Source organism: Dendrobates tinctorius, unplaced genomic scaffold, assembly GCF_039654945.1.
Source record: "Dendrobates tinctorius isolate UK_male_01 unplaced genomic scaffold, ASM3965494v1 ptg000017l, whole genome shotgun sequence".
NCBI lineage: Eukaryota > Metazoa > Chordata > Amphibia > Anura > Dendrobatidae > Dendrobates > Dendrobates tinctorius.
Window position 1 is genome coordinate 4,195,112 of NW_027361685.1, and position 24,270 is coordinate 4,219,381.

A 24,270-nucleotide genomic window follows, 5' to 3' on the forward strand; every position below is an offset into this window, starting at 1 on the left:
TCCGGTTTAAATATAACTTACAATCAATCCCTTCTCCCCTGACAGCTATATTACAAAACCCCATGTTCCCGCCAGGTCTTGAGCCACTAATTTTTTCTTGGTGGAAGCTGAAAGGTATTCATATACTTAAACATTTGTGTTCCCCATTTAATATCTTACTTGACAGACAGGAATTTGTTCAAAAATTTGACCCTCCAGTTAGGGAGGTAATGCGACTGAACCAGATCTTCCACTTTGCAAAGCAGATCCTCCCGAGCGGTACTACTCTCAGGGCAACGAGTTTTGAAAATTAATGTCTAAATGACCCTTTGGGCAGGGGAACGATCTCATTGATCTACTATGCTATAAATTCTCCAAAAGATGATAAAAAATTGAAGTATACACTATGTTACAGTGGGAGGAGGATTTGGGGTTTGAACAGTCAATTGATGAATGGTATCGTAGCTGTGACACCATATCATGAGGTAGTCACCAGACTTCCCTTGTGGAGACCTCCTTAAAACTATTGCACAGAGTCTATTATGTACCGGAAAAAATTCACAGCATTTTTCCTAAAATCTCGGGAGACTGTTTTAGGGGCTGTGGAATATCTGGTGACATGAGACATATTTGGTGGTCTTGTATGGTGGTTTCTGGGCTTTGGGAGAAGGTGAAGCATCTGATAGCACAGATGTATGGTGGACCGGTTGTTCTGGAACCTTTTAACCTTTTACTGGGAACCAGGCCTTCCCGGCTTCCAGAAAGCTTTCAGAAGCTAGTAAACTACTTATGTATGGCCACTAAAATCCACATTGCGGCAAAGTGGAAGTCGCCCTCACTGTCAATATCTATGGTGAAAGAGAAGATGAGCGACATTATGTTATTCTCATTTGTGGCCCCAGCGTTTCTTGTAGAATAAATCCCTTTCTCACACAGTCCTGTAGTAATGACTTTGTTCTCACGTTTTGTAGGAGGGTTCGTCTGACTCCATCTTATGTTATCAGTATAAGTGCGAGAGATGAGAGACCGACGACCGCAGTTTTACCGTGTGTGTCCGGTGTCAGTTCTACAGTGTGAGAGATGCAGGGTCTGTGACCGAAGTTGAGGGTATACGGGTGTATACAGCATACACAGAGGGGTCTGTTACCGAAGCTGGGGGTATACGGGTGTATACAGCATACACAGAGGGGTCTGTTACCGAAGCTGGGGGTATACGGGTGTATACAGCATACACAGAGGGGTCTGCGACCAAAGCTGGGGGTATACAGGTGTATACAGAGTTCACAGGGGTCAGTTACCGAAGCTGGGGGTATACGGGTGTATTCAGCGTACACAGGGGTCTGCGACCAAAGCTGGGGTATACAGGTGTATACAGAGTACACAGGGATCTGCGACCGAAGCTGGGGGTATACGGGTGTATACAGTGTACACAGAGGTCTGCAACCAAAGCTGGGGGTATACGGGTGTATACAGCATACACAGAGGGGTCTGCGACCAAAGCTGGGGGTATACAGGTGTATACAGAGTACACAGGGATCTGCGACCGAAGCTGGGGGTATACGGGTGTATACAGTGTACACAGGGGTCTGTTACCAAAGCTGGGGATATACGGGTGTATACAGTGTACACAGAGGTCTGCAACTGAAGCTGGGGATATACAGGTATATACAGTGAACACAGGGGGCTGTGACCGAAGCTGGGGGTATACGGGTGTGTACAGCATACACAGAAGGGTCTGTGACCGAAGCTGGGGGTATACGGGTGTATACAGCATACACACAGAGTTCTGAGACTGAAGCTGGGGGTATACAGGTGAATACAGTGTGAGACGTGGGGTCTGTGACTGAAGCTGGGGGTATACAGGTGAATACAGTACACACAGGGGTCTACGACTGAAGCTGGGGGTATATGGGTGTATACAGTGTACACAGGGGTCTGCGACCAAAACTGGGGATAAACAGGTGTATACAGTGAACACAGAGGTCTGCAACCAAAGCTGGGGGTATACGGGTGTATACAGTGTACACAGGGGTCTGCGACTAAAACTGGGGATATACAGGTATATACAGTGAACACAGGGGGCTGTGACCGAATCTGGGGGTATACGGGTGTATACAGCATACACACAGAGTTCTGAGACTGAAGCTGGGGGTATACAGGTGAATACAGTGTGAGACGTGGGGTCTGTGACTGAAGCTGGGGGTATACAGGTGAATACAGTACACACAGGGGTCTACGACTGAAGCTGGGGGTATATGGGTGTATACAGTGTACACAGGGGTCTGCGACCAAAACTGGGGATAAACAGGTGTATACAGTGAACACAGAGGTCTGCAACCAAAGCTGGAGGTATACAGGTGTATACAGAATACACACAGGGTTCTGAGACTGAAGCTGGGGGTATACAGGTGTATACATTATACACAGGGGTCTGCGACTGAAGCTGGGGGTATACGGGTGTATACAGTGTACACAGAGGCGTCTGCGACCGAAGCTGGGGGTATATGGGTGTATACAGTGTACACTGTGGGGTCTGTGACTGAAGATGGGGGTATACAGAGTACACAGAGGGGTCCACACAAACACGGCTCCGCTCCGTACACCTCGTACACACACAGCTCCGCTCCGTACACCTTGTACACACACGGCTCCGCTCCGTACACCTCGTACACACACGGCTCCGCTCCGTACACCTCGTACACACACGGCTCCGCTCCGTACACATCGTACACACATGGCTCCGCTCCGTACACCACGTACACACACGGCTCCGCTCCGTACACCTCGTACACACACGGCTCCACTCCGTATACCTCGTACACACATGGCTCCGCTCCGTACACCTTGTACACACACGGCTCCGCTCCGTACACCTCGCACACACACGGCTCTGCTACATCCACCCTGTAAGGCTGTGTGCACACGCTGCATATTATGTTCGGTTTTCAATCCGCAGAAAGAATTGACATGTCAATTCTTTCTGCGGATTCGCCTGCGGTTTGCCATCTCCTCCATTGAGGAGATGAAAAACCGCAGGGCAAAACCGCAGAGCAATCCGCAGGTAAAACCGCAGGTATTTTGACCTGCGGTTTCACCTGCGGATTTTACAAAATCCACGCGGATGAATCCGCACCTAATCCGCAGCGTGTGCACACAGCCTAAACCCCTCCTGACCCCACACATAAACTTCCCCTCATCCAGCACCATGACAACCAGCACAGCAGAGTCCTGCACACACTGAGGCCCCTGATCATGTGACCCCTGACTCCTCCCCCCCTGTGACCTCATCACAGGTCCTGTGCGCACAGAGCAGCTGTAGAAATCTCCGGCCTCGGGGGTCTCACCAGACTTCGCTCTTTTCTTGCAGGGGCCGCAGTGGATTTCATCCTGGATCCATAGAGCTGAATAGAGGAGCGATGTTCCTTCACTCTGATGGGAATTGATGGTGACGTTTGTCCAACGTCCACGTTACCGAGTAAATCCCCCCAGGACTGCAGCCGGTAAAGACCCCGATATCCACAGGTGTCCCCTCTAATTGGGGGAAAGGGATAGAAAAGCCTCTTATCCCGAGGGGAAACCCTGTACATGGAGACATCGGCCTCAGATCTCTCCTGTCCTGTTCTTCCAGAAAAGCCTCAAACTTCTGTGTGTGACTCAGAGCTGAGATCTAACGGGAGAGAAGATTCCAGTGCGGGGAAGACGGGAAACCTTCATATAGACGGCCGGTGGGGATGGAGGCAGTGACCGACTCTGGCCAAATCTGTCTCTAGAGCCGCAGTAGAAGATGAAGATGTCGTCCTCATCATGAAGTAGTTATTTCTCATGTCGCGTGTAATGAATCTCTCCTGCAGTATTGCTAATGCCGATTCCAGTGTCGGTAATGAGACAAGAATTAGCGTTATGGAAGATGAGTCTATGAGGAACGTGTTCAGCTGCCGACTCCGAGGAGGAAACTGCTTGTTGTCTGTGGCCTAAATATATAGGTTTTATTAGTAGATGTCAGGGAAGAAAACTAAACCCTGTAAAATAATAAATCTCCTCATATGTTTCCCTTATTATCTCCAGTAATTGTATTATTACACAGGATTCTTATGATGTTACAGCGGATCATCTTCTTCTCATTCAGGTCTCTACAATATCGGATCCTCTCAGTGAAGATCTTCTACAGAGGAGAATTTTCCTGATTTACCCATCAAGGATGGATATGGACAGAGACAAGATGGCGGAGAGGATGTTACACCTCACCCTAGAGATCCTCTTCCGTCTCACTGGAGAGGTGAGAGATTCTGATGACGTCACATTACATCATTCTTATCTATGGGAATAACAGATGGACAGAACTGGAGAGGTGAGGACTCTGGAAATGTCTGGAGTGAGATTTATTAATGTGTCTCTCCATAACCAGGATTACACAGTGGTGAAGAAGACCTCTAGTGATCGCTGTCAGGACCCTGTGTCTGAGGGATGGGGAAGACCCCTGAGCCCAATCACGGGGCCTCCACCTCACCCCCTGATCCATGAGGACATCAATGACCAGAAGATCCTAGAACTCTTCTACAAGATGACTGAGCTGCTGACTGGAGAGGTGACACTGCTGGGAATGCTGGGACATTATACAGTAACACTATGAAGGGATCGGGGGATGACGGTATCATTGTATGTGTCAGGTTCCTATAAGGTGTCAGGATGTCGCTGTCTATTTCTCCATGGAGGAGTGGGAGTATTTAGAAGAACACAGAGATCTGTACAAGAACGTCATAATGGAGGTTCCCCAGCCCCTCACATCTCCAGGTAATAGACAGGACTAAATACACACAGCCTATAATTATCTGTATGTAGAGAATGAATTCAGTCCCTGTATGTGTTTCCTCCAGATCTATCCAGTAAGAGGACAACACCAGAGAGATGTCCCCGTCCTCTTCTTCCACAGGACTGTAACCAAGAAGATCCCAATGTTCCTCAGGATCATCAGGTAGATGAGAGAAGGTGTCAGGAGATCTCCCCTATGATGTGTAGACGGCTGTGAAGGTCTTGTGCTCAGTCTTGTTTTATCCACCAGTATTATATGTTTTATACTTGTGTAATGAGAACGGTGGAGATGGCAGGATTAGAGCTGATCATAGATGGGACTTCTCCATCTGTCTGTGACTTTTACAATATTTGTTTCAGGGTGAAGATCTGACCCATATTAATACTACAGAGACATATGTGAGGGGTGATGAGCGATGTGAAGAGGAGATTCCCACATATGACTACCCAGGTGAGTAGTAACCACTGAATGCAGAGAAGTCACAGATTCCTCTCAGTCACCGGCTGTGGCTGCTTTATCGGTGGTGTAGTCCGGCCGTATTACCATGATCACCATTTTGCCTCTAGACTACAACATTCTCCTCCACCCAAAACTGTTCAAATGACTTTGGGCATTGAAAGTCCTTTTGTATAGAACTTACAAACTGGAGGATCCACCTACACCCTGCGATTAGTGTGAGGGTGATCCCTTAAAGCAATAACTATATGATTCCTTGTACTGACCCAATATAGGCTGAGTGCACGCTTAAAGAGTCACACCGATCACACAGTTAGGCCGGAATCACACTTCCTTGTGTGATACGAGAAACTCGCACGAATCTCTCGTAATCAACATCCAGCACCGCTGCAGGTACTCAGGAACGGAGCTGCGGCTGCATAGAAATGCATAGAAATACATGCAACCACAGCTCCGGTTCTGAGTATCGGTGGCAGTGCCGGGTGTTGATGCGAGAGACTCGTGCGAGTTTCTCACATCACACACAGTAGTGTGATCCCGACCTTACATGTCTACTCTTCTCAGTAAAGGCTTGCACAAAACTCAAGTTTATTCTCAAAAGAAACGAAATAGCCATTCTCTCCATCACATTAGGAGACGCTGACCGTTACCTGCCCAGATCTGTAACTATAAAGCCAAATGACAGCGTACGTAGAATGTGCTGACAAGATAGAAAATCACTTGAAGAAAAATCTTATGCTGGGCCTGTAAGAGAAAGCGGTGGGTGATGATGCTGTTGGCTTCCTAGATCCCTGAGATCTTATCGGATGAATCTTCTCTCCCTTCTGTGCTGCTGAATGTCTCATGGTCCCTACAAGACCAGGTCCAGTCTTTCTGACCAAACTTCCCTTTTATGAGCGACACCAGTAAATGTGCAGTGAGGCCAAGTGTGAATTTCTGTCCAATAACAGCAGAGTTTCCCTTTATCCTGACTTTTCAATTTGTATTAAAACCAACTAACTTCCAGGAGGATTGTGATAATCTCCAGGACAAACATTCCACCTGTGCCCTGATAGATCTCTAAGCTGTGCGTGGCTGAGGGCTGTAATATACATTTATTCCCGCCTGCAGGAGATGTGTTGGCTCCAGCCCTGGTGTCATGGATTCTCTCCACGTCATACATTACATTGTTTTTGATCCTAAGGAATTCAGATTACTGCACAATCTCTCCTGAAATGGGGAGCAATATTATTTTCTCTAATCTTCTGGTCAGGATTCATAGTAGCTCCAATGGTCCACCATAAATGAGGGCAACTCTGGTTTACTGTTGTGTAATCTGTATTTGTAGTTTTCAGTTAATGAGATTCTCGTGCTCTGGGGTGGGGCTGTGGGCGGGGCTTTATGTGGTGCTCTGATTACATATTCCTCTGTATTGGCTTATGACAGGTCGCTGACCCCTCACTGACCTGCCCCCATTATTACATAATGCATATAATAGCATTGATATTATTGGTGATAATGCCTATAATATTGTGGCTATTGTGAGGCTTAGAAAAAAATTACATCCAGCACAATGTCACCGGTGATGGCGGCGCCTGCGCAGTAGCCTCTATATCAACTATATCAAATTTTTTTTTGTTAGGAAGTTATAAGGGTTAAAAGTTAAACAGCGATTTCTCACTTTTATAGCAAAATTTACAAAACCATTTTTTTAGGGACCACCTCACATTTGAAGTGAAATTGGGGGGTAAATATGACAGAAAATACCCAAAAGTGACACTATTCTAAAAACTGCACCCCTCCAGGTGCTCAAAACCACAATCAAGAAGTTTATTAACCCTTCAGGTGCTTCACAGGAATGAATGGAATGTGGAAGGAAAAAATAAACATTTACTTTTCTTTCACAAAAATTTTCCTTTACACCTAATTTTTTTTTTACTTTCACAAGGGTAACAGGAGAAAATGGACGATACATTTTGTTTTGCAAATTCTCATTTTTTTTTACTGTAAAATATGCTGGAATAATTAGCGGTTGCCATGTCGCATTTGCAGAGCCCCTGATGTCCCTAAACAGTGGAAACCGCCAACAAGTGACCCCATTTTGGAAACTAGACCCCTTAGGGAACTTATCCAGATGTGTATTGAGCACCTTGAACCCACAGGTGCTTCACAGAAGTTCATAATGTAGAGCCGTGGAAATAAAAAGGGAAACCACTGTTTGGTCGCATGGCAGAGCTTGAAAGGGAAGGAGCGCCATATTGGAATTGTTTGTGGGTGACGTCACATTGTCAGAGACAATGACGTGTCTAAACAGTGAAGTGACACCATTTTGGAAACTAAACCCCCCAAGGAACTTATCTAGATGTGTGATGGGCACTTTGAATCCCCAAGTGCTTCACAGAAGTTAGTTACATAGAGTTGTGAAAATAAAAAATCATATTTTTTCGACAAAAAATTAACTTTTCGACCTCAAATGTTTTTTCCAAAGGGTAACAGGAGAAATTGCACCCAAAAAGTTGTTTTGCAATTTGTCCTGAGTATTCTGACACCCCATATGTGGGGGTAATCCACTGTTTGGGTGCATGGCAGAGCTCGGAAGGGAGTGAGCGCCATATTCGAGAGCAGATTTTGCTGGAATTGTTTGTGGGTGACATGTCACATTGTCAGAGCCCCTGAGGTGCCAGAACAGCATAAGCCGCAAAAGTGACTGCATTTTACCAAATACTTCCCTGAATGAATTCTTCTAGTGGTGCAGTGAGCATACTGACACCACTGCTGTTCCATAGAAAATTATACCATTGGGCAGTGAAGAAAAAATTACTGTATTTTTCGGACCATAAGATGCACCCCAAATTTTCAAAACGAGAATAGGGGAAAAAAGTGCCAAATGGGGGTCCGTCTTACAGTCTGAATTCTGCTTACCGGGGGGGATCAGCACAGGTGCAAGAGTGATCACAGAGGTTGTTCGGTGGTCTATGCTGGTGCAGTGGCCTCCGGAAAATCCCATCCCAGGCTGGTGCGGCAGCGGTGCTCTGTGCTGGGGTGGCGGCAGCGCTCTATGCTGGTGCGGCAGCGCTCTACCTGCGACGGTGGCAGCACTCTGTGCTGGGGCGGCGGCGCCATTTTGTCAAAGCGGAGGCCTCTGCAGCTCCATTGCTGCGATGCGGTAGCTTCTGGGAAAATGGCAGCTGGGGGCGGTGCATGCTCAGATTCAGCAACGAGATCGGCAACGAGATCTTGGGGCGAGATCTGAATCTGAGCATGAGCCGCCCACAGCGGCCATTTTTCTGGAGACCACCGCATCGCAGCAATGGAGCTGCAGGGGCCTCTGGGCTTTGACAAAATGCTGGCGGAGCCCTCCACGCAGCACAGAGCGCCGCTGCATCATTTGTAAGTATATTCCTACCATAAGACACACCCCTATTTTCCCCAAAAAATATTTGGGAAAAAGTGCGTCTTATAGTCCGAATAATATGGTACATTTATACGACTAAAATGTTTTTTTTAACCCCAGATATTACATTGGTAGATAGGTAAATGGTCACTACACCCAGAGATGAATTCCCAGAGGGGTGTCATTTCCAAAATGGGGTCACTTCAGGGGGGATTCTGCTTTTATGGCACTTTGGAGAGCCGCTAAGTGCCAGAACAAGAGAATCCTCCCTGAAGTGACCCCATTTTGGAAATGACACCCCTCTGGGAATTCATCTATGAATATAGTGACCATTTTCTCTACATGGATGATTTCCAGAACCTCGTAGTAGAAGTTTTATAGCAAAAATTGCAAAAATGTCATTGTAGTTCCCAATATATTGTGCCCAGCTTGTGTCTCTGGAGACCTCCCCCACCTACCCCCGGAAATTGTTAAGTCAGCTCTACTCAAATGTGTCTGTCACTAAATAAACCAAATACTTGAATGTCAAAACAGTTCAACAACGTGGTTCTGTGTGGAAGATTGTAAAGCCGTCATGGAGGCATAAGGCTGGCAATGATGGGCATTGTGGGTAATAATAGCGGGGATCATGCCTCATTCCTCTCTAGGAACATACACGACATCTTCTCTGGGGGTTCTTTCTTGTTTCAGTTACTGGGATGAGGGCAATAAAATGTCGCTCAGTGAGTCTTCTCACATCTTCAGATTCTAAAGGATTGGTGGGGACAAAATTGTCAAAAACAAGATTTTCAGTGACCTTTTCCTGATAATCAAGGAAAGTATCTGCATTTCCGGCTTTTTGTATAACACAAAAGAATTATATGTGGCCACCTGAAACAAATACTTGACTAACTTTTATACCAGATGTATGATTTTCTTGATACCTGGTATGGCTGTAGAACCTGATCTGCAAGGTCCACACCCCATATATTTGTTGTAGTCAGTGACAGACACAGGTTTTGGAGTAGTGGATCCCTGTTGGTCTGCAGTGGCCCTTGTGGCATCTGTGTGGATCGAGCTCAGGATAAAAATATCTTTATCCTTATACTTAAGGACAAGCAGCTCTCCATTGTGTAAAGCCCCTGACTGCCCCTTTCAGAACTTTTCTTTGACCAATGATTGTGGAAACCCCTGATGGTTCTTGCGAATGGTCCCACAAGCCCCTATGTTATGTTCAACCAGACTTTTAAATAGGGGTATGCTGGTGTAGTAGTTGTCAACATACAGATTGTAGCCTTTTTGTAAAAATGGAGTTATCATCTCCCAAACCATTTTTCCAGATGTCCATGTCATGATACCAGTGCTGGATGACCGGCACTTCTGGGGTTAATGTTCTGATCTCAGTGCAGACTCTCACCTGCACACCTGGGACCTATTATGGTGGCCTCTCATTGGTTCTGGGGAGGCTTCTTATAGCCTCAGGAAGCTCCCATCCCCCGTCAGTTATACTTTCGCCCTTGGCATTGTGTGGTGACCCCTGAGTGTGTTAGTGTTGTGTTCTGGTTGCTTGATTCTCTGTGTACGACTCGGTCTGTTCTCTGGATATCGCTTTGGATTCTGCCTGGTACCTTCTACGTCTGTTTGGTTTTGATCTCTGCTTGGCCCTGACTGTCCGTTCTGTCTCATCCCTGGTACTGTACTGATATCTTGTGTATGACCTTTGGCTTTGTCTGACCTTCCGTCTGTTTATCCCTCAGGTACCTCGCTTGCCTGTATTGTGCTTGACCCCCGCTTTGCCTGACTCTGAGTTTTCTACCTCCTCTGAAAGCAGGACACTAAGCCCTGCCCCCTTGCAGTCACATGACCATAGGTCCTATGCCGGCTTGCTAAACTTCTAGATTCAGGTCCTGTGCATCTTTATTTTCCAGCTGTTCTTGTCCCCAGGGGTCCCTACGGTGTGGGTGAGTCCCTGCTTAGCGGAGGCTGTACGCCGGCGCTGTCAGGACCCTGACATTATAACTGACCATTAAGTTTTTGGGGGGTTTTTTATGCAGAGAGTTATGGCTCCCATATGACAAGATGAAAAGTCTGAGTCAGATGTTTCAGAGTTTATCTCTGGAGCAGCAAGCTCTGGCTCGTTCTCAGCAGCAGGTTTCTGAGACAGTGCGGAGGGCTTTAGCTGCTGGGTCTCTGGGGGCTGGAGCGAGTGATGTTGCTTTGGTGTCCCCAGAACCACCTGTTAAACTGCCTGACTTTTTTTCTGGAAACAAAAAGGAGTTCAGGGTCTTCATGGAGGGGTGCAAACTTTTTTTAAATTTGAGACCACGTTCCTCTGGGGACGAAAGTCAGAAGGTTGGGGTTGTTATGTCTCTGTTAAAATGGTCCCCACAAGCTTGGGATTTCTCCCACTGCCCCTGAGAGAGTGTCTGTGAATGCATTTTTTGAGGCCCTCGGGCACATTTATGTTGAGCCTGACCGAGTGCGATTGGCAGAGGACATGGTGATGAGTGTCTGTCAGGGGAAACACTCAGCTGAGTGGTTTTGTACTGAATTCTGCCGCTGGGCCGCAGAGGTCTCTTGGAACGACGCCGCACTCCGAGGACTCTTTCGCAGAGGCTTGTCCGAGCGGCTGCAGGATGCCTTGGCATTACATCCCCCACCTAACTCTCTCAAGGATGCCATGACCCAGGCTGTCTGGATGGACCGCAGGCTGTGGGCCAGAGGGGTGATGCAGGTGGAGACTCCATTGTTCCCCAGTGGAAAAGAGACTGCCCCTGAGCTCATGGATGTAGGCGCCCTCTCCCTGAAGGATACAGAGAGGAAACGCCGGAAGGACAAGCAGTTATGCTTTTACTGCGGTAAAACGGGACTTTGGAAAGGGGAGTGTCCTGATTGCCCATCTTCAACCCGGTCAGCGGGAAACAACTCGGTCTAGGTAGTCAACAGGGAGACTACTCAGACCCTCAGGTACCCTTTTCCTCGTTTTCTAAAGTGTTACTGCCTCTGGAACTGTTTGTGGATGGTAGTTCTTTTTCCTCTACAGCCTTCGTGGACTGCGGGTCATCGACTAATCTCATTGACTCCCAATTGGTCACACACTGCAAGATAGGGACAGTTAGGCTCAAGGTTCCGATCAAGGTGATGGCCATTGACTCCTCTCCCCTCACTAAGGAGGGAATTCTCTTTATGTCTGACTTGTTTTCGCTCAGAGTGGGCGCTACTCATGTGGAAAACCTAAGTTGTTTTGTGCTGGACAATCTACCTGCAGGGTTGGTGTTGGGCATGCCCTGGTTACAACACCATAACCCAGTTATTAACTGGAAAACGGGGGAGATTGTTCAATGGGGGTTTAATGATTTTAAGTTATGTGATAAATCCGCACTGCTGGTTGAACCTGTTAAATCTGTGTCTGTATCATCTGTCGAGCTGAAAGGTATTCCGGGATGCCTGAAGGACTTCGAAGATGTATTCTCCGAAAGCGAGGCCGAGACGTTACCGCCACATAGACCCTTTGACTGCGCTATTGAGCTGGTCCCGGGGGCTAAATTACCTAAAGCCCGTCTGTTTAATTTGTCCGGTCCTGAGCCTTGGCTATGAAGGAGTACATTGCTGAAAGTCTGCGCAAAGGACACATACGTCCTTCAGTCTCACCTGTGGCGGCAGGTTTCTTTTTTGTAAAGAAAAAAGATGGCAGGTTACGTCCCTGTCTCGACTTCCGGGAGCTTAATCAGATTACTGTATGGAATACGTACCCCCTTCCGTTGATTCCCGACTTATGTAACCAACTATCAGGGGAAAAGTGGTTTTCTAAACTGGATCTTCGGGGGCATATAATTTGATAAGGGTCCGAGAGGGGGATGAATGGAAAACCGCGTTCCTCACGACCGAGGGACTATTTGAAGATTTAGTCATGCCGTTTGGTCTTACCAACGCCCCCGCCATATTTCAGAATTTCATCAACGTGGTATTCTTAGATCTCATTGGTCGTTTTGTCGTTATCTACTTAGATGATATTTTGATATACTCCTCCGACAAGCATTCTCATTTGGAACATGTACGATCTGTTCTCCAAAGACTGAGAGAAAATCATCTGTATGCCAAATTGGAGAAATGTGTATTCTGTGTGCAAGAATTGTCTTTTTTGGGATTAATTGTATCCGGTGAGGGTTTTCGCATGGACCCCAAGAAGGTGCAGGCCATTGCGGATTGGGTGCAACCCCAAGATCTTAAGGGTCTTCAGCGCTTCTTGGGGTTTGCCAGTTATTACCGCAAATTTATCCGGGGGTTTTCGCAAGTGGTCAAACCTCTCACAGATCTAACATGCAAAGGTGCGGATGTGAGAAATTGGTCCTCACTCGCAAAAGAGGCCTTTGCGACGCTGAAAAAATGTTTTATGTCTGCTCCTGTCTTTGTACAGCCAGATCCTTCCAAGCCATTTGTGGTGGAGGTAGACGCCTCCGAGGTGGGGGTGGGAGCGGTGTTGTCCCAAGGGCCTGCCACTCTAACCAAACTCAGGCCATGTGCCTTCTTTTCCAGGAAGTTCTCTGCTGCTGAAAGAAATTATGATGTAGGCAATAGATAGCTTCTTGCGGTTAAGTTGGCGTTTGAGGAATGGAGGCACTTTTTGGAGGGGGCCAGTCACCCGCTTACTGTGATCACTGATAACAAAAATTTGTCTTACATCGAGTCTGCTAAAAGATTAACGCCCAGACAGGCCCGTTGGTCACTTTTTTTTTCTCGTTTCCAGTTTACTATTACATTCCATCCAGGGTTAAAGAATGTCAAGGCTGACGCCTTATCTCATAGTTTTCACCCTGTGTCTGTCCCTGAGCCATCGTCCTCCATTCTGCACCCTGGGGTGGTGTTAGCAGGGATCTTGTCTGAATTGGAACGGGGAATTGAGGGGGCCCAGTCGCTGGCTCCTGCGGCCAAGCCAGGGGGCAAGTTGTTTGTCCTAGAGCAACTTCGCCTTAAACTCTTGCAAGAGTTCCACGAATCCAAGTTGTGTGCTCACCCTGGTATATCAGCCACACGACTGGTGGTGGCTAGGGTCTTCTGGTGGCCTACTCTGGGTTCTGATATAAAGAAATTCATTTCTGGTTGTGGGGTCTGCGCTAGTTCTAAAAGCTCCCATAGCCGGCCGGCGGGGGAGCTGATGCCCTTGGAAGCTCCCGAAAGACCGTGGACCCATCTGTCCATGGATTTTATTACCAATCTTCCCTCTTCCAGGGGTAATACGGTGGTATGGGTAGTGGTGGACAGATTTTCAAAGCATGCTCATTTTATACCCCTGTCCGCATTACCTTCTGCTGAGATCTTATCCAGATTGTTTGTGCAGCATGTGGTCCGCTTGCATGGGGTACCCCTGAATGTGGTGCCTGATCGTGGTGTGCAGTTTGTGGCTAAGTTTTGGCATGCTTTCTGCAAAAAATTAGGGATATCTCTGTCCTTTTCGTCTGCATACCATCCTGAGAGTAATGGTCAGACGGAACGCACTAATCAGTCTCTGGAACAGATCCTCAGATGTCTGACTTCTGCTAGACAGAATGACTGGTGTGATATACTGCCGTTGGCTGAATTTGCCTTCAATAGTCGGGTGAGTCAATCCACTGGTATGTCCCGTTTCTTGATCAACTATGGGTTCAGTCCTCATTTTGGTGAGTTTTCTCGTCTGGATTCGGGGTGCCCCGGGGCTGTGAACTCTGTTCAGCGGTTAAAAGATACATGGGCAGAAGTCCAGCAGCGTATATCTAGGTCTCAAGGCAGGTATAAGTTTTTCGCAGACAGGAAACGAACACCTGGTCCCATGGTTCAGGTGGGAGAGAAAGTTTGGCTCTCCACGCGAAACATTAAGTTAAAGATTCCGTCAGCCAAGTTGGGCCCCAAATTCATTGGCCTGTACAAGATTGTGGAAAAAATCAACCCAGTAGCGTACAGGCTGTGCCTTCCACCCTCTTTCAAGATCCCTAATGTCTTCCATAGATCTCTACTGAAGCCATTTGAAGCAGTCCGGGGAGAATCCGAGTCCGCTGCTACTCCGGTTTCGGTTGAGGGACATGTGGAATATGAGATTGCTCACATCGTAGATTCTAGGTTGGTACGGCGGTCAGTACAGTACCTAGTTCATTGGAAGGGGTATGGGCCAGAGGACAGGTCCTGGGTGCCGGCCCGGTTGATGCATGCGGATCGTCTGGTTCGGGCTTTCCATGCTAGGTACCCGGGCAAGCCTGGGGGTCCAGAGGCCCCCCCGTTGAGAGGGGGTTACTGTCATGATACCAGTGCTGGGTGACCGGCACTTCTGGGGTTAATGTTCTTATCGCAGTGCAGACTCTCACCTGCACACCTGGGACCTATTATGGTGGCCTCTCATTGTTTCTGGGGAGGCTTCTTATAGCCTCAGGAAGCTCCCATCCCCCGTCAGTTATACTTTCGCCCTTGGCATTGTGTGGTGACCCCTGAGTGTGTTAGTGCTGTGTTCTGGTTACTTGATTCTCTGTGTATGACTCGGTCTGTTCTCTGGATATCGCTTTGGATTCTGCCTGGTACCTTCTACGTCTGTTTGGTTTTGATCTCTGCTTGGCCCTGACTGTCCGTTCTGTCTCATCCCTGGTACTGTACTGATATCTTGTGTATGACCTTTGGCTTTGTCTGACCTTCCGTCTGTTTATCCCTCAGGTACCTCGCTTGCCTGTATTGTGCTTGACCCCCGCTTTGCCTGACTCTGAGTTTTCTACCTCCTCTGAAAGCAGGACACTAAGCCCTGCCCCCTTGCAGTCACATGGCCGTTCACATGACCATAGGTCCTATGCCGGCTTGCTAAACTTCTACATTCAGGTCCTGTTCATCTTTATTTTCCGGCTGTTCTTGTCCCCAGGGGTCCCTACGGTGCGGGTGAGTCCCTGCTTAGTGGAGGCTGTACGCTGGCGCTGTCAGGACCCTGACAGTCCCCAGATAAGTAGGGCATCCTGGTGGGTTCAGGTTGCTGTCATAATTGTGAAAAGCTGATGTGTATCCGGTTGAACTCTCACACATTTTATAGAGCTTTATGCCGAACCTTGCCCTCTTAGAAGGAATAAATTGCTTAAGATGCAGTCTTCCTTTTGAATTTTATAATGGACTCATCAATGGAAATAACATAGGGGTGGCTTGAACAGGGCAGTTGGACCAATAGGACTGAATGCTCATTTTTTTAACAAGCTCCATATTGAATGTAAGTCCTAAAAATGTTTTACTTTCTAGGACATTAGTTGGTGTCCATAAATTTGACCTAGCATAATAGGATCGTGGATTCTGGCTGATGAATTGGGACACATATAAATTTGTAGGACAATATGCTCTAGCAAGCTATCTGTCAGAAACAAATTAAAAAATTAATTGTTCCAAAATTTTCCACCTCCACATTTATACCAGGAATGGCATTAAAATTAGTGATGAATGGAGTAGCTGAATCTGAAGCCTCCCATCTTGGAAATATTTCATCAAGAAGCAAAGCCCCTTGGACATTGGTGTACACCAATTCCTGAGCACTAGGGACAGCGCTAGTACTGGGCATTGTTCCCTGAGTTGGAGACATTTCTCCAGAAGCGCTATTTGTCCTTCTTGTTGTACTGGTCCTTGTGTGTGAGGATGGACCAGAATCACTGCTCATTTCTGAACTATCACTGTCGCTGCTACTAAAGCCCTCGAAATCCACATCGCCATCTGACACTGCACTTTCTTCACTGTCAGAACATAAAAGTGCATAAGCCTCCTCTGCACTATAATATTGACGGGCCATTTTATTTATTTTTTTTCCCGGAAATAGAAAACTCTGACGTGACCAAATTATTGGGGAAACAATTGAGAAAAACCTAATTCTTTAGCCTAACCCTAACCTGTCTTATCTGTATTGTTACTTTATAGCACAATCGCTGACTGACACAGCTGTTGGCAGCAGCACTTGTAACACTGTTTCTCCTCTAATCTCTCACTGACAGGAGATCTGAGGAGAAACAGCGTTTTTATGGGGCAGATTGCCAGGAAAAGTTCGCTGCTACAACAAACTTTCCTAGTGATTTGTCTCATTGGCTGGTGTGACACTGACGTCATAAGGACCTGTACCGATCAGGTCTCAATGAGGTAGGGGGTCACAGGAAGCATTTTGCGGTGGAATCCCCTAGTTATAAGGTACGTGGGGTCCCGATGAGCACAAAACTGCCGACCGTAGACAAATGACTGCGCTGCACAAAGCCCTGCTAGCGCTGGCGATTATCTACCATTGGCGGTCATGAACCGATTACGTTAAGGCCTATTTTCCCTTCACCCATGACAGCACCACATGAGAGAGGGATCCGCCCCGCCAGGACAGGAACCTACTGAAACATAAGGGGTGGCACCTCTCCCCCGCTTCAGTTGGGTTCCTGTCCTGGAAAGGAATCCCTCTGACAGCGGCGGTGCCTGTCAGAATGAAAGACCCAGGGCCGTCCCAGCGTGTAAGGATTGCAGGGCTGACTTACCTGCAACGCCGGCCGTCGGCAGCTGGTAGCGCAGTCCCCGGGGTGTTGTCTGATTCGGGCCCCGGGTTCGTGCGGGCACGTCCTGATGTCCTCCCTTCGGAGGTCCTCCTCGTGCCGCCCTCCCATTCCGCGCGCCCGTCCTTCGCCTGCATGCAGGGGAAGCCGGGGGCGGGGACCGGCGTCTGACGTCAGCGGCGCAGAGGATTCTGGGAGCGCGACCGCTGACGTCATCAGGACGCGACGGTCATGGCGCCGGGCGCGACGCCGGCCAGGAGCGGCTGGCGGTAGCGGGGGGAGGGGTAATGTGGGGCTCACTCACTGTTAAAAGAAGGAGCAGAAGCGGCTGCAGGGGTGACAATGGCGTCTCAGGAGGATCGCTCACCGTCCCCATTGTCCCTGCCCCCATCGCAAGCTTCTGGTCGCAAGAGCCGCTCGAGCGGCAAAAGCAGCAGCCGTCCAAGTCACCGATCGAGGGATTCCTCGAGGTCAAAAGAGCGCAGGGCGCACGCTCCTTCGCAGCCCCAGAGCCCGGTATCAGTCTTTCCTGGGTGGTGAGTGATCTCCGTGAAAGTTAGGCAGTATTATAATAGGCCTTCCTATGTCTTTTTTGTTTTTCTTAGGGAGCCAAAAAAGCCATAAGTAAAAAGAAAAATAGAGAATGTGCCATATGCCACAGCCCTTTAGCCAAAGACTACCCAAAGGACTTATGTGTCAGCTGTATTCAGCGGACTATGGCTGAAGAGGTGCCGAACCTGGCAACAAACCTCAGATCGATAATAAAATCTGAGGTACAGGGCTCACTTAAAAAATTATTACAAAAGAAGAGTAGGAAAGCCTCCCCGAGTTCCTCATCAGGCTCCTCCTCTTCGGAGTATCAAGTTGAGCAGGGGTCATCTTCATCCTCAGACAGTGATACGGGGGGCAGACCTTGCTTTCCCGTAGAAGATACGGACGCTCTCCTTAAGCCATCAGGTCCACTATGGGCCTGCAAGAGGAGAAAGTAGAGAGATCACTGGAGGATGTAATGTTTGGCGGCCTGCAAGAAAGGAAAAAGCGTACCTTTCCGGTCAATGACAAGGTTCAAGCCCTAATCGAGAGAGAGTGGAAGAAACCGGAGAAGTCAGGTAGCCTTCCCTCCTCTTCAAAGCGCAGATACCCCTTCGAGGCTAAAGACACGGACGTCTGGGACAAGGTCCCAAAGATTGACGCAGCAGTGTCTAGGTCTTCCAAGAAGTCGGCCCTGCCCCTGGAGGATTCAGTGGTTTTGAGAGATCCCTTGGATAAAAAAGCGGACTCATACCTAAGGCACACTTGGGAGGCAGCGGCAGGGGGTCTGAAACCAGCAATAGCCGGCACCTGCACAGCCCGGTCATTAATGGTCTGGCTGCAACAACTCGAAGAGAAATTAGTCTCCAAAGTACCAAGGGAGAAAATATTAGGAGAAATGTACCTGCTACACGGAGCTGCCGCCTTCTTGGCTGACACCTCCGCCGACTCGATGAGGTTAACGGCAAGAGCAGCGGGGCTATCGAACGCCGCAAGACTGGCGTTATGGCTCAAAGGCTGCCCTGGGGACATTCAATCTAAGGCGAAATTATGTTCGTTACCATGTGATGGGCAGTTCCTGTTTGGAAAAAACCTGGATGACATCCTGGAAAAAGCCGGTGATAAAAAGAAGGGCTTCCCCAGATACATGGGTGATCAAAGGAGACCGCCCTTTCGGAGGGGAAGGTTCAATCGAGGCCGTCCCCCGGGAGAGCGGAAAAGGTGGGACGACAAGAGGAAAAAAGAACCAGGATTCATGTTTGGGGGAACTACCTCAACCGCCAAAAAATCCCCGCAATGACACCAGCCCTCCTGTGGGGGGAAGATTGAGGCTCTTTTTCCAAGAATGGGAGAAAATATCGGCCAACAATTGGATTTTGAACATTATAAAGAAAGGCCTAAAAATCCCCTTCTTCCAGCATCCAAGAGCTTCATTTGTGGTGACCCCCGTCAGGAAGAAACCAGAAGAGCAATCAGCCTTAGAAACAGAAATCTTAGGACTGTTGGAGAAACAAGTTCTGATAGAGGTCCCAAAAGACCAAGAGAGAAGGGGGTTCTATTCTCCCCTCTTCCTAATAAAAAAACCCGACCTTTCCTTCAGAACGATAATAAATCTCAGGCGCCTCAATCAATGGATTACGAACCAAACATTCAAAATGGAATCAGTGACTTCGGCCATAAAGCTGTTACACCACAACTGCTTCATGGCCGTAATAGATTTGAAGGATGCCTATTACCATATCCCGATGCACCAAGAATACCAGAAATACCTGAGGGTAGCCCTATACATCCAGGGCGACCTCAGGCATTTTCAATTTACAGCTCTTCCGTTCGGCATCTCCATAGCGCCAAGGATTTTTACAAAAGTAATAGCGGAAATGACAGCTTTCCTTCGAATCCACAATGTGATTATGGTGCCTTACTTGGACGATTTTTTGGTCATTGGCAATTCAGAACATCACTGCGCACATCAGGTAGAGAAAATAACGGAGACCCTGCAAAAACTGGGTTGGATGGTAAACTTAAAAAAATCAAAACTCCAACCCCTAAGGAAACAAACATTTCTAGGTTTCGTCTTGGACTCCGACCGTCAAGTTTGTCTCTTGCCAGAGAAAAAACTAGAGAAGGTGAGAGAAATGACCCTTACGGCAATACAGCATCCTCACATGACCCTAAGAAGGGCAATGTCCCTGTTGGGCACGCTAACAGCCTGTATCCCGGCGGTCAACTGGGCACAGTTTCATACCCGGCAACTGCAGGCGGAAATCTTGTCAGCCCAGAGATGATTGAAAGGGCGTTTAGAGGGGAAGCTGGAACTTTCCGAAAGGGGGAAAAACTCTCTCACTTGGTGGCTAGACGGCACAAATTTAGCAGGAGGAACGTTGTGGCACAGGCCCGTGTCCGATGTAATATTGACGGACGCAAGCTCCTCGGGATGGGGGGCACACCTGAGAGAACATATGGCCCAAGGGTCCTGGGGTCACATAGAGCAGAAGGCTTCCTCCAACTTAAGAGAGTTAAGAGCGATAAACAAAGCCCTAGAGGCATTTATCCCCATGTTTCAGGGTCAAAACGTCCGGATTATGTCAGACAACAGGGTGGCAGTGGCGTATGTCAACCACCAGGGAGGGACAAGGTCAAACTCCCTAATGGACGAAGCCAAAAGAATCTTCCTCAAAGCAGAACAACATCTAACCTCCCTAACAGCCCTACACATCAGAGGGACAGAAAATGTTCAAGCCGACTTTCTAAGCCGCAACAAATTAAAACAGGGAGAGTGGGTCTTAAATCGTATAATATTCCAGAGGATAGTACAGGTATGGGGGCAACCAGTGATCGACCTCTTTGCTACCAAAAACAACCGGCAAGTGAGAAGGTTCTGCTCATTAAACCCAAGGGAAAACCTGTGGGCAGTAGACGCTCTACAAATCCCGTGGCGGTTCAAACTAAGCTACGCCTTTCCCCCGATAGCGTTAATCCCGGCAGTGGTAAGAAAGATAAGAGATGAGCAAGCCAGAGTAATCCTCATAGCCCCGTTCTGGCCAAAAAGACCGTGGTTTTCACTACTACAAAGGATTTCTCTCTCGGACCCGTGGGTACTGCCAGAAATTCCAGATTTATTAGCTCAGGGGCCAATATTCCACAAACAAGTCAAGGGGCTCCATCTGACGGCGTGGAATTTGAGAGGGCGCTTTTGAGAGATAAAGGGTTTTCCCCGGGGTTGGTGACTACTCTAATGAAAAGTAGGAAACCAATAACAACCAACTTATATGGCAGGACGTGGAAGAAATTCCTTCAATTCCTGGGAAAACCGTTAGGTCAAGAACCCCCAATCAAGTCCATCTTGGAGTTCTTGCAGGCAGGCTTACAGCTAGGCCTGGCGGTTAATACCCTAAAGGTACAGGTTTCAGCGCTGGGTGCATTATACAATTGCAACATAGCAGCAGACAGATGGGTAGCCAGGTTCATAAAATCTTGCCACAGATCTAGGCCAGTTTCCTTACCGAAAATAGCTCCATGGGATCTAAATCTGGTACTGGAATCCCTTACGAAGGAGCCGTTTAAACCCATACAGCAGATTTCAACTAAAAATCTCACCCTAAAAACCATCATTTTGGTAGCTCTAACGTCGGCACGTAGAGTTAGTGACCTGCAGGCCCTTTCAGTCAACCCACCATATACCCAGATATACCAGGATAGGGTGGTGATGAGAACAGACCCTGCTTACTTGCCGAAAGTAGTAACTAACTTTCACCGAAATCAAGAAATTGTCCTCCCTTCCTTTTGCGAGAATCCGAAAAACCCAGGGGAGGAGAAATTTCATAGCCTAGACGTTAAAAGAACCCTAGTAGAGTATATGTCTATAACCAGCCAGTGGAGGAGGTCCCAGTCCCTATTTGTAGCCTTCCAGGGTGCTAGGAAAGGTTATGGAGTGTCAAAAGGGACTATTGCCCGATGGATTAGGGAGGCCATTAGTGTAGCCTATTCAGCTAGTGGCGTCCCGGTTCCTGACGGCATCAAGGCTCATTCCACCAGAGCCGTGGCGACCTCCTGGGCTGAGAAAGCAGAGGTGTCAATAGATCAAATTTGTAAGGCCGCTACCTGGGCCTCACCCTCAACTTTCTTTAGACACTATAGACTAAATCTATCCTCCTCGGCTGACTTGACCTTTGGTAGAAGGGTGCTGCAAGCGGTGGTCCCTCCCTAAGGTGTTCGAAGTCTCCAGAATCTCTCATGTGGTGCTGTCATGGGTGAAGGGAAAACCACCATGGTTACTTACCGGTAGCCGGTTTTTCCGGAACCCATGACAGCACCCGTATATTTCCCCCCCTTTTCACCGTTTGGGTGTGCACAATAGTCGGGTGTATTTGTGTGATGTGGTGTTGGATAAATATGTAACTAACCGGGAAGTCCTCTCAGGTGCTCTGTAATCCAACTGAAGCGGGGGAGAGGTGCCGCCCCTTATGTTTCAGTAGGTTCCTGTCCTGGCGGGGCGGATCCCTCTCTCATGTGGTGCTGTCATGGGTTCCGGAAAAACCGGCTACCGGTAAGTAACCATGGTGGTTTCATGAGTTTTAATTTTTAAAAAATTCTGTGGAAGCCTGGCTGAAAAGCAATGTCAGACTTTCATCTGCTCATTTTCATAGATTTTTGATTTATTTCTACTTTTGTCAGATTAAAGTTATTTCTGTGACCATTGTGGGTTTTTCTGTCATTAAACGAGGGGTACCAACAATTTTGACCACGTGTGTAGGAGGAGTGAATATTTTGACTCCACAGCCCCTTTCCGGAAATTAACACGCAGTGGATGTTGGAGTGAAAATTACACATTTGCCATTTTATTACCCAGCACATAGTGCCCAGATTGTGCTCCAGGAGACACACACCGCAAATTAAGTGGGTTCTTCTCACTATAATATTGCTAAATACAGGAATCCTAAATGTTGTTTGCGCACACTGCAAGACTCCGAAGTGAGAGCGGATTTTGCAGGATTGGTTTATGGAAACCTTGTTGCTTTTCAACAGCCTTTGAGCCACTAATAGTGCGGGAACCTCTGTTTTTCCATTGACAGATGATGGACCTGAGTGGGGACTTGTTTTTGTGAGATGAGAATTGGTATTATTTTCGCCTACATAACATTGATTGGTTTCTTTTTATTCGATATTTGGGAGGCAGAATGAACCAACAGTTGAACACCGCACACTACTGGCTCATCCAACAAGATTTTCTATTAGACTGTGAACTCTCATTGTCTTGGTAAATAATTAAAGTTTTTTACATAGCTTGCCATTTTTATGGAGAGTTCAAGTAGAAACGTTCAAAGATATAAAACTCAAGGATATTTTATTAAAAATAATTGTTTTTTTATTTTAGCAGATGACTGTACCAGGAGATCAGAGGGACAGCTGACATCTTCAATTTTGAAATCTGATGATCTTGAGATCCTACAAGATACAACTGAAGTGATTGCTATTACTCCAGATATATCATCATCCATTCACAGCAAAGATCTGTCATCTGGTCCTATGAAACAGGTCCCATCTTCTGATTCATTACTGACTACTAAGAAAAATCAAAGTCACAAAAGAGGCAATAAAAAACAAACTGCTCCTAAAGCAAAGAAGTCATTTTCATGTTCAGAATGTGGGAAATATTTTGCACGTAAATCACTGCTTGTTGCTCACCATAGAACTCACACAGGGGAGAAGCCTTTTTCCTGTTCAGAATGTGGGAAATGTTTTACACATAAATCAGATTTTGTTACCCACCAGAGAACTCACACAGGGGAGAAGCCTTTTTCATGTTCAGAATGTGGGAAATGTTTTCACAAAAAAAAACTTTTTCTTATTCACCAGAGAACTCACACAGGGTAGAAGCCTTTTTCCTGTTCAGAATGTGGGAAATGTTTTAACCAGAAATGGCATCTTGTTAGTCACCAGAGAACTCACACAGGGGAGAATCCTTTTTCATGTTCAGAATGTGGGAAATGTTTTAACCAGAAATGTAATCTTGATATACACCAAAGAACTCACACAGGAGAGAAGCCTTTTTCCTGTTCAGAATGTGGGAAATGTTTTAACCAGAAAGGGAATCTTAATGAACACCATAGAACTCACACAGGGGAGAAGCCTTTTTCCTGTTCAGATTGTGGGAAATATTTTAACCGGAAAGCGCTTCTTGTTAGACATCAGAGCAGTCACACAGAGGAGAAGCCGTTTTCATTTTCTTAATGTGGGAAATATTTTACTTGGAAATCAACTGTTAATAAACATTAGAGACATCACATAGGGGAGAAGCCTTTTTTATGTTCAGAATGTTGATATAGTTTTAAAGGCGAGTACTCTGGCAGCTGTGCTCTGCTTGTGAGCAACGCATTATGTCCCTGCCATGTGCTGCTTACAAGCATAAAGCAGTTGCTGGTATCAGAGCAGGATTCAGCAAGGGAGCGCCGGGTAGGTAAGTGTAATGCTTTTTTTTAATGTTTTGTGATGGGGCCATGGATACCAGGATGGGGCCAATTATAAGGATTGGGCTATGCATACCAGGACTGGAATGGGGGGCCAGTCATACCCGAATAGTGATGGTGCCCTGCATACCAGGATAAGGATTGGGGCCATGCATACCAGGAGCG

General features: G+C 47.4%; 1 protein-coding gene across 1 annotated transcript; it reads left to right on the forward strand.

The window, feature by feature from the left end:
- Positions 1-62: 62 nt before the first annotated feature.
- Positions 63-23,922, forward strand: LOC141082394 (uncharacterized). Its single transcript, XM_073566332.1, has 4 exons — positions 63-75; positions 4,854-4,951; positions 5,149-5,239; positions 23,016-23,922. The coding sequence occupies exons 1-4, from the start codon at positions 63-65 to the stop codon at positions 23,510-23,512; spliced, it is 699 nt and encodes a 232-aa protein (XP_073422433.1). The 3' UTR covers positions 23,513-23,922.
- Positions 23,923-24,270: the final 348 nt, after the last annotated feature.